General features: G+C 41.0%; 2 protein-coding genes across 8 annotated transcripts in view; one reads left to right on the forward strand and one right to left on the reverse strand.

The window, feature by feature from the left end:
* Window positions 1-11,479, forward strand: part of TTC3 (tetratricopeptide repeat domain 3) — a 101,664-nt gene that overhangs the window by 67,025 nt on the left and 23,160 nt on the right. For 6 of the 7 annotated variants that reach the window (XM_019476117.2, XM_019476114.2, XM_019476112.2 and 3 more), the window contains 3 exons: window positions 2,076-2,132; window positions 4,294-4,373; window positions 9,736-9,891. In XM_019476117.2, coding sequence (XP_019331662.2) covers window positions 2,076-2,132; window positions 4,294-4,373; window positions 9,736-9,891 — 293 coding nt within the window. The remainder of the gene's footprint in view (window positions 1-2,075; window positions 2,133-4,293; window positions 4,374-9,735; window positions 9,892-11,479) is intronic. The other variant, XM_019476113.2, reaches the window with a different exon arrangement.
* The window catches only part of VPS26C (VPS26 endosomal protein sorting factor C), a 105,424-nt gene that overhangs the window by 27,720 nt on the left and 66,225 nt on the right, over window positions 1-11,479 (reverse strand). The window lies entirely within an intron of this gene.

The raw sequence follows: 11,479 nt of genomic DNA on the forward strand, positions 1-11,479 counted from the left end.
TGTCCATTATTTTGAACCATATTTCACTTCACTCTTGCTGTCTTAGTAGTAGCTTCTTTCTTTTACCTGGATTTATAGGATGCACATTTGGCTGAGTGCTCACGTGTTTGAAATTTTTGTGGTTGAAAATTCATGTATATTGTATCGTAGTTTGTGTGTGTCGAACAGTTTACTTAATATAGACAATTCCCATTTTGAAGTAATTTAATGCATGTAGGGTGTGTGGAACCTTTTGTTAGTTTTAAATTCCAGGGTAAACATTTTAAGAATAATGCAAAATTCATCGCAATAAAAAGATTTGTATTTTTGGCATATTGTTCACATTGCAAAAAATATATGGTACTCCAAAATTTGGCACAATTAGTTATGTTGATGGAAAATGGACTTTCAAATAATACATATACTGAAAGATCAAATTCTTGTAACAGAAAAACATTGGAGCAGAAATAAGGTTTCAGGTAGTTGTGATAATGTGGTAAGTGAATATTCTCAACACTTGCTCTGTCTCTGCAGAAGTTGTTTGTAACATCACAACTTGTTCTTACAGAAGTCACAGGTGGTAGTGCTACTTCATTGGGGAATAAAGCAGTGGAAACAAACAAACAAAAAAAGTTAAATCCTGGCCCCTGGCAGACATGAGATCCATGGCATGATTAGTGTGCTAATTGCACCATTTCTACACTATACATGTGTGTGTATAAGACAAACCACCCACAAAGCTGCTTTATATGGCAGCTTAAATTAAAAGTTTGCCATGTGCCGTGTTCCAGACTGGGGCAGTCCCAGAGATGTCAACAATCAGCTGATTGTCAGCATCAGCCCTATGTTACTAAACTGAGTATTAGACTTTAGGTGGTGGCACTGAATTCATGAATGTGTTTGAACAAGAATAGGCCATTCTCTGAAGAGAGCATTTATTGAGCACAGTAATTTGCAATTTCAAGTATGCAATGAAGAACAACAGAAAAACTCTGTGTTGGCTAAGACAGCCCAGTAAGGCGCAGTGACAGCACACACAACTTTAACTTAAAATGCAACATAATGACCCCAGAAGTCAACAAAAGCCACGCATAGATCTTAAGTAATCCTTGTAGCCAGGTATTCAGTATGTCTGTCTGGGGGATCTGCAGGTAGTCTTAGGTGATAAGGAGGAGATCCCACAGACCTCATCTTTGCCTGGGGTATTTATTTATAGAGATCTGTACCCCTGTCTCTCCCTTAACCCTCGCATGTCCCATGTGTCTCATGATGCAATCAGCCTCACATTCAGCATCTCAGTCTCTTGCCTCTTCTTAGGTATTCCAGTCTCTCACCCCTTACAAGTTTTACTTTAAAAGTCAAATGTAGTCCACTGCCTTCTTCCCCTCCCCTGCTGCCTCAGGTCACCCAGTTAAGTGTCTGTCATGTAGCTTTTGCCCACACTTGTAATGACTCTTTTCGGTCTGCAGAACTCCAGGCTGGTGCACCTGGGGATAGGGTCCTGAACTGAGACACTTGGGGCTGCTCATGTCTGATGCCAGTGCTCAGATGATCTTTGGATTGGCTGCAGGATAGCACCAAGGTCCAGGGCAGATCTGCTCCCTGCCCAATCTGCAGCATCAGGCTAGGGGCAGTCCTGCACTGATGCAGTTAGGATATGGGGAATTGTATGCCCCATCTCAAACATCCTGCCATGCGCAACTGGCATGGCAGGACATGGATCTTTTGGGATGCAGCACAAAATTCCTCAAATCCCAATCACACCATTATTTTAACACCTGCCCCTGTTTCAAAACCAGTGTTCCTTGGAGTGGAAGTAGAGGGTGAAGGAAACTCGGGAAACTTGTGAGTAGAGCTGTTGAAATGGGAAGTTCTACCTATGTGTTGCCACCATCCCTCTTCCCCCCCACCCCCAACAGTTTCCATCTGTGAAAAAGCATGGTGCTTGCCATATCTTGCAAATCATGCTGTTATTCCAACCAAAAGGAGACTTTTTAAATTGAAGCACTACTTATTTATGTATACATATCGGAAACAGATTGTAATTGTAAATTAATGCATAGCATTAGTTGTTGACTTCTGTTTTTCTGTTTTAGACTAATGGTATCAAAGTTAAAAACAAAAACAAGAAGAAAAAGTCAAAAGAATCAAAGGTATGGAATATTTTAATTATATTTTCCTATAAAGAGATTTATTGAGAAATGGAATTTGGGGTATTTAAAAAATGTATTTTCTAATACACTTTTTCAGAAGCTTTCTTGAACTTGTTAGAAGAGTCCCCATAATAAAAAATGTTAAGGTACAGTTAGTATTGTAGATACTAAAAGTAAAATCTTGAGATAAAGATGTTTATAGCATTACAGACACTTTTGATTCTGACCACATCACCTTCTACTCTCTACCTTTGTGCCAGCAACTTCTCCCCACCACATTCATATAGTCATCTGGATTCCAATATGCACAAAATCCCTTGTGGGTACAGTAGAATTGAAGAGAGAATCAAAGTGAATAACACTGAAATTGCATGATTTTTAAATCTGAAATGTATCTTCAAGCGTATACCCAGGGCTTGCCTAGGGATGGGCTTGTCCTTATTCTCCTGACCACAACTGAAAAAGCAAAAAATATGCCTGTATGCCAGCTAAGCGCTGTTTTCCCCACACTCACGTATAGCTCAAAGAAAAAATACCGTTTTTTGTTTTTTTTACTTTTGAACTATAACCCCCTGCTTTTCAGGACCTCAATTTACTAAAGGTACATTATGAATGGGGACCTACCGAAATGGCAATTGCATGATTTTCATGGAAACTGCGATTTCGGGTGGCCTCCATGAAAAAGCACAGGCTCACTAAGGGGGAAAAAGAAAAAAAAACAAACTTACAAGTTTAACAGAGAAAAGTATGCAGGAAGCTCTGCAGTCTTGGAGCATGGGGAGGGAGGCAGGGGGCAGGGAGGCTGGTCACAGCAGCCTCCACTCCCCCCTTCCCCCTCTTGCTCCAAGACTGCAGGGCTTCCCATGTGCTTTTCTCTGCTTGTCAGTAAGGTTTGGTTTGGTTTGGTGTGGTTTTTCATTTGTGGTTGGGGTTTTTTGTTTGTTTTTTTGTTTTGTTTTGTTTTTGGTTGTTTGTCTTTTTTTAAGCGAACCCACCAAAAGTGCAGAGCCAGCTGCTTGGTGATGGCCCAAAACTGCAGCTTAATTACCCTAATTAAGGTAATTAAGCCATGGTTTCAAGCAATGTGGCAATCTGCAAGGAGGGGTGGGACTGCTGTTGCCCCTTGGCCAATCAGAAGTGTAGGGGACCCATTGCACTCAGCCCACAAAAATGGTGGCTGGCCCTGGGATCTGCTCGCAAAATCAGTTGGCCACTTCCTTGAGTTCAGTCAAGCCCTAATTATGAAGTGCCACAAAAGTAATCATCTTGGGGTTTTCAGGTTATTTTAAAATTCAAGTAAAAAAAAAAATAAATAAAAAAACCCCTTTCATTAACATTAGGTAGGCTTGATGGTTAGTTCCATAATTTGATTCCTATTATGAAGTTATGTATACTTCAAGATATATATAAGTTGTATAAAGTCAACAGCAATGATGCTGTTAAAGGCGGGGGAAGTGCAGAGAAACTTTTGGTATGTGAGAAATTATGTACTTGAAAAGCTCCTAAATGTAAAAGAACTGTAAAATAAATACTAAGAAGGTATGTAAATGTGCAGAAATAAATGGAATATGTACTTTGCAACCCTGCAAAAACTTCAGTGCGAAAATTGCTAATGCAGACATGTTAAATATGGAGCCCAAGTCTTTGTAGGAGTAAAGCCATAAATTGCATCTCAGAGGGCATGTCTACATGAGACGCTACGTCGCCATAGCTCATTGCTACGGTGACATAGTGATAGTGGGCACAAACTGTGACACTGACATGACTGTGCAGTCGAGTGCAAAAAGGCCCATGCAGCATTGGGTCTGTGCAGTAACAACTGCAGCCTGGGACACATGTGAAGTTAACGACAAAGCAGGAAGTTACAGAATTCAGAACAAGAGTACAAACATATTTAAGGCCCTTTTTCTCTTTCTAAAACTCGTTTTGAAGAAGAAATTATTTGATTCCAGCAGGTCTTCTTGGACTGATTAATCCAAATTACCTGTTTGTATTGTAATCTTGTCTGGTCAAGTTTCATAATTCATTTGTATGGCATCTGAATATATGTCAGACTATAAAATAGGATTTGGTACTATTAAGTCTGATTGTAAAACACTTGGTCTTGTAAAAATGTAAATGCTGTATACTGTGACAAAGTAAAATCTGTTTCTTTTCTAAGCAGACTATTTTAGTACTGTCTGGTGGGGTTGGCGCACTAACACATGAAGAAGATGCTATATTTGCAGAAGAAAATACATTGTAAGTACTAATTGCCTAACAGACCATAAGTACTAGCTTTTTTTCTTTGCTTTTTTTTTTACACAAAACTCTAAAAATTGCAGTTTCTACCCTAAAGTGTTTATACTGTAAATGGGTACCACACCAAAAAGTAGTATACTGTGGTGAAAGCAGAAGTTGAAAAGATATATCTGTACCTTATAAGCAAAATGATTTCTAAGGGTTTGTAGTTACCATGGTATAAAACCCACCCCAAACCTGTTGCCAAGAAATCAAATTCTTGAAGTATTGTTTAGAGATGGAAACCATTCTTAATCTTGTTGTTTACAAGTCTTAGTTAGTTAAACTTAGCCCTGTATGCAGGGTTGTCAGACATGTCCAGTGTACCAAGATTTGGATGTTTTAAAAATATTTCTAACTTTTTTTTTTTGCTGTGCAGTATGTATAGAGAGCTAAACTTTGAATACCTTATTTTTTCATGTGTGTTCAGGAAATCAGAACACTTCAGGTCTGATAAATTTATTTAATCTTTACTACAGATAATAATATATATTTTTGTCTATGGGTTACATGGAGCTGGGGATCAAAATCAGCTTTATAAGGAAACTCAGTTGGAACTCTAACAATTAATTCCTTTCTGATGTCCTATAATTTTAAAGTCAGAGTTTATGGGAGAGGGATAAAGAATATACATCAGGGCTGTCCACATGTGAAGCAGCCAGGGGACACAAGCCGGCTGTACTGCGTGGATGCTCCCACCTCCACATTGTCCCATGTGCCCATTGGAGTGAGCATCCTCCTCTTCCTCCCCCCCCTCCCCCCCCATTGTGTACTGCACCCCTGTATGGCCCCAACCTCACCCTCTGCTCCCCATGGTCAAGCACAGAAAGCAGAAGCCAGAGAAGGTGGGGGGTGCCTAGAGATTTTGGCTGCAGCTGGAGCAATTAAGGGATCTGTGGCCAGGCAGGAACCCAGGGGCTGCACGTAACCCCTTGTGGGCCACATGCAGTCCACAGGCTGGCAGTTGGACAACCCTGACATGAAGGCTTTATTTTAGTTGATTATTACACAAGCCATTTAAAAAAAAAAAAAAAAGAACTAAAAGTTCATTTCTGCATCTGTTTTGCTTGTTACCCGAAATGCCTGTTCTTTTGTCCTTGTTGTGGAACTGCTCAATAACCATTTCCCTCTGTTCAGCCAATACAGTATGTTTGAAGCTGAGTGTAGTCAACAAAAGAAAACCTCTTGCAGTGAAATAGCGGGTTATTTAGTGTTAAATGCAGTCTGGTGTGGAAGCTTTGTGGTCTCCATACTGATCAACAGTTCCCTTTTGTAGTGGAGGAAGTGGCTACAATCAGGTTTATATGGCCAGATGAATGCGGCAGCCTTGCAACCCCTCTTCCACCACCTTCAAGCTGACTTAAATACATTAACCTCTCTGTACCAAAACTGAGATCTCTACAAATGTCAGGCACCTCCCTCTTTTTGTAAATTATGTAATAGAATGAAATAAATTTTTGTTAATAATCCACTAATGAACTTCAGCTTAAAAAATTGGGGAGACATTGCTGGTGAAAGGTATTGGCTGGTAAATGAAGTCTTCTCTATTTTATAAGGCAGCAGCTAGGCAGATTTCCCATCCACTCCACCGTAATACCTCAGTATTGACGGGGGGGGAACTCTAAGGGTAGCTCGGTCTCCATGGCTCAGGCAGTTTACCTGGAGTTACTAGGGGTGAACTTGTAATGTCAGGGTTAGAACTGAGATCTGCCAAATTCATTTCAATGTCTGTCTGATGGAAAACTTCCTGGGCTGGCCTGGCTTCAAGTTGGTGTCCTGTAGAGTGAAGGACTTTGTAGCTCATTAGAAATGCTGTGATGTATCCAGTCTCTCAGTCCCTTTCAAGAATGATGCTTGGCTTCCTTATTTACTGTATTTCCTCGAATATAAGATGACCCTGATTACAAGGCACCCACCCCCCAATTAGATTCTATATATGGACAATTTATAAATGTGTTGTAATTTTCCAGGTACAGAATCTAATTATTAGGCGTTTGTCTTGAATTTGCCCCCCTCCCACTGCTACAGCATGGAAAATAAATCTTGGGGATCTGGTAGCCCCTTTGCTTCCCCCAACTCATTCACCCCCCACCTTACTGGTGGACCCTGCTCTTCCTGAGTGCATGGAAGTGAGGAGCAAGCTTGGAAAAAAACAAACAAAAAAACAACTGGCAGCAGCAGGGTGCCAGACTTCCATGCGTAGACCCTGAAATGGTGCAGAGTCATTTGGAAGAACTGGATGCCTTTAAGTCAGCAGGCCTGGATGAGCTCCATCCGAGGGTGCTGAAGGCACTGGCCGACATCATTGCAGAGCCACTGGTGGGAATATTTGAAAGCTCGTGGTGCACGGGCCAAGTCCCAGAGGACTGGAAAAGGGCCAATGTGGTCCCCATTTTCAAAAAGGGGAGGAAGGAGGACCCAGGCAACTATAGGCCAGTCAGTCTCACCTCCATCCTTGGCAAAGTCTTTGAAAAAATTATCAAGGCTCACATTTGTGAGAGCCCGGCAGGACAAATTATGCTGAGGGGAAACCAGCACGGGTTCGTGGCAGGTAGATCGTGCCTGACCAACCTAGTTTCTTTTTATGACCAGGTTACGAAACGCCTGGACACAGGAGGAGGGGTGGATGTCGTATACTTAAACTTCAGGAAGGCCTTCGATACGGTATCCCACCCCATACTGGTGAACAAGTTAAGAGGCTGTGATGTGGATGACTACACAGTCCGGTGGGTGGCGAATTGGCTGGAGGGTCGCACCCAGAGAGTCATGGTGGATGGGTCGTTTTCGACCTGGAAGGGTGTGGGCAGTGGGGTCCCGCAGGGTTCGGTCCTTGGACTGATACTCTTTAATGTCTTCATCAGTGACTTGGACGAGGGAGTGAAATGTACTCTGTCCAAGTTTGCAGATGACACAAAGCTATGGGGAGAAGTGGACACGTGGGAGGGCAGGGAACAGCTGCAAGCAGATCTGGACAGGTTGGACAAGTGGGCAGCAAACAACAGAATGCAATTCAACAAGGAGAAATGCAAAGTGCTGCACCTAGGGAGGAAAAATGTCCAGCACACCTACAGCCTAGGGAATGACCTGCTGGGTGGCACGGAAGTGGAAAGGGATCTTGGAGTCCTAGTGGACTCCAAGATGAACGTGAGTCGGCAGTGTGACGAAGCCATCAGAAAAGCCAATGGCACTTTATCATGCATCAGCAGATGCATGACGAATAAATCCAAAGAGGTGATACTTCCCCTCTATCGGGCGCTGGTCAGACCACAGTTGGAGTACTGCGTGCAATTCTGGGCGCCGCACTTCAAGAGGGATGCGGATAACCTGGAGAGGGTCCAGAGAAGGGCCATTCGTATGGTTAAGGGCCTATAGAACAAGCCGTATGAGGAGAGACTAGAGAACCTGGATCTTTTCAGCCTCCGCAAGAGAAGGTTGAGAGCCGACCTTGTGGCTGCCTATAAATTCAATATGGGGGCACAGAATGGAATTGGTGAGTATTTACTCACCAAGGCGCCCCCAGGGGTTACAAGAAGTAATGGCTACAAGCTAGCAGAGAGCAGATTTAGATTGGACATTAGGAAGAACTTCTTCACAGTTCGAGTGGCCAGGGTCTGGAACAGGCTCCCAAGGGAGGTGGTGCTCTCCCCTACCCTGGGGATCTTCAAGAGGAGGTTAGATGAGCATCTAGCTGGGGTCATCTAGACCCAGCACTCTTTCCTGCTTATGCAGGGGGTCGGACTCGATGATCTATTGAGGTCCCTTCTGACCCTAACATCTATGAATCTATGAACTTTGAAATTAAACATAGCTATACCTATTTGTGTATAGTGCCCATAAACTTGGTTCATCCAGAATTGAGGCAACTTGCCTTTTTTGAGACTGCTTCAAGTTTTACCACAGGTACCCCATATACGCAGTTTTAAGTAGCACTGTTGCTCCTACTACTATATAGTACAAACTATGCATGGTATTAGTCCAAAACCAAAAGGCTTGTGATTTTTTCTGTATAGTTCAGTGGGCTCAGCCCCAACAGAGACAACAGCATTTCAAGCCATGGTAACCCCACATCTCAGCACTACTCAGTATCTGTGCGTACTCCAGATACCTGCTGGGTGGCTGCAGCAACAGTGCCGTGTGCTCTGACTGGGGGCTAGGGCAAGAGCTGGGGCAGTGCTGTAGGTCGTGCGGAGTGCTTGGCAGCGCTTGGCCCTCTGGAACGCTACTGGGGCAGCCTGCAGTGGGGAGGTGAGGCAGACGGTGTGTGATGGGACTCTGTCATTGGTGCTTAGCTACCTTGCTACATATGCAAATTAAAGATGGATAGAAATCAGCTATAAAGTTATTACATGTTTTCCAGCTCCAGCTGTAGCTGGATGGAAGTTTTTTATGGCATGATAGTTACTTTTCATGCGTAGCTGGTCTAAATTAATTTTTCAATTAACCTGTTAATTGCTTAATATACGTAACGTGTAGAGGGGACCTAAGAAACACACATTGCCCAGTAGGTTGTATTGTGGGATGGCAACTGAATACTAGGTTCCTAGCTTTGGAAGCAGAATATAGTCTTGTGGTTAAAGTAGTAGTTAAATTGTTCAATCAAGCCACACAGGTACTTCATATTCTTTCTGAATTGCTGCATGCTTAGATGGGGAGACTGGGGCTGTCTCATCTGTAGATCTAGTTTCTCTTCCCATTTTGCTTTAATGTGACCTTTGCAGCCTTTATTTTATATAAAATGGGATTTATTACTTCCCTGCCCTCTAGCTTAAACCGTTTAACCCCTGTCTCAAATCTTATATGTAATGTGAGTATATTATGTATTTACCTTACTCTGAGTAGTTGAAGTTAAAACATTTTGGAGACAAAATCTGTTCCGGAGTGTTATTTTTATGATTTGTATTTTATATTGGGACAATAAATTTCAACCTCTAATTTAGCAGTTTAATTTTTGGCAATGATGTTTTTTTCAGCCAGTGTTAAGGTGAGCAGTATTTATGATTCATAGATTCTTAGATTGTTAGGGGCTGGAAGGAACCTCGGCAAATCATTGGGTCCAGCCCCCTGCACCAGGCAGGAAAGACAGGTGAGGTCAGGTGACCCCAGCAAGATTTCCAGGGTAGGTGATTGCAACACCTCTGTAAGGAGCTTATTCCACATATTTAATATGTAAACTTATTCCATATTAAATGGTAATTTAATGCTTTCTAAAATGACATAATACAACATGAAATATTTCTTTAAGTATGAATAATTAAGATTTTACAAACTATGGGTGAACTGATATTCATAACATTTCTCTCTATATATATTTTTTCCCCAACAGAAGTTTTATGAATCCTTATGAGCCATTCATAATTCCAGAATATCTTCGTGATCAAGTGGAAGAATTTGAGGCTTTGCATGATAGTATTTCTGACAGCGATGATTATCAGAGATTTTTGGATAATAACCCAGACCCAACATGTAAAAGTTTATATGAGTAGGTATTAAATTTTTGTGTTCATCAGTTCAAAATTGCTAGGTTTTTTTTCTCTGTGAGTAATTTTTCAATTACCAATGTAAACATACCAATTTAAATGCAGGTAAGTTCTTAAGTTCTTCTGATCTCAGTTAAGATTCAATAGATTTCATTTCCATTATCCACATAAGAGAGGTTGAAGCGGTGGTCAGAAATAAAACATCCTACTTGATACGTTTTGAAATAACTGACAGTAAATATAAGTGAACTTTTGAAAGATACAAATAAGTTGAGGGTATGATTGTATCCATATAAAGTCATGTAAGACATTCCATAAAGTGGATAGCTGGAAGCTTGTTCTGAAGGGCATCAGATTTCATGGTCTTGGTGACAGAATCCACTTTTTAATTTTGCTAATGCTTACCTGATATAAGGTCACATCTCTTCTTATACACTTCAAATTTGAATTAAAAGGTCCCTGAGTGTAAATGGTTGGCAGTATCTTGAGTTGCACAGCCACCTACTGGGAACTGAAAAGAGTTCACCCTTGATTCAGCTGGAATGAATGAACTTAGAGGTGAACAGCTGTGATCCAGATATCATGGGGTTTCTTCTTTCTTTTTGGCGTTCAGACTTCCACTTAAAAATCTAATCTTAAAAGATCTAATTTGTTTTCCTAAACAATAATAGATGGGTGGGTCATCCAGGAATTTCACTAGGGCTAAGATAAATGCATGTCCCTTAAACAGTTTTCAACAGAAATTAAAATGCTTTTGAGATGAATCAGCTATGTCTAACAATGGAGTTTGACAACTTGAGATGGAGCTATCATCAAAGACCATAGTTTTAGGTATTGTACTTGTTCCTTAGGTTGGTTTGGCAATTTGAGTTCTCAGTAGCATTTCTTTACTATTTAAATACTGTTTTGTCTCCCCTGTCCCTGCGCAAAAGATCATCACAGATATGTGAAAGGGTGAACGTGATTTTATGTAGTACTGTCAAATATCCAAAATAAAGATCTCCAAAAGGTTATATTTTTCTACAATCTTTTCAGTAATCACAAGTGTTGCAACTAATGGTAGTAGCTTAAAAAAAGAGGGGTGGATTTTGTTTGAGCAAGGAGTTTTCAATGATCTGTTTTAAAGGTAACACATGTATATACGTACTGTTACAGCAAACGAAGCGTTTTGAGGGGAACATGGGTAAAGTGGGTATTTTTGTCTTAACTAATTGCAATAAGCATTGGTTTTATATACAGTGTATAGAGTTAAGATCTCAAATGGAAAGATCATGTTAAATTGATCTAATTGATTGGACAGTCAGTGAGTTGATCTACAATTACACAGTCCCTCTCTGTCTGGAGGGTTTACTTGCTGACTAAAGGTTTGTTTCTGTTTGTAATACCTCTTCTGGACAGTGGAACTATGCTTGCTGTGAGTAATTGCTATGCAGTTCACAGCAAGCTTAAAGGTTTAGATGTAAAAACCCAAACTCTTCCTTTGGCTGTTATAAATAATTGCTTAGTTGTATTATTTCTGAAGAGTTAGGAATGTGGACCACTTTTTAATCTTTTTTTGTTTTTTTTTGTTCTAGTGAAAAACATAAATAG

The sequence above is a fragment of the Alligator mississippiensis genome, chromosome 1, assembly GCF_030867095.1.
Source record: "Alligator mississippiensis isolate rAllMis1 chromosome 1, rAllMis1, whole genome shotgun sequence".
Classification (NCBI taxonomy): Eukaryota; Metazoa; Chordata; order Crocodylia; family Alligatoridae; genus Alligator; species Alligator mississippiensis.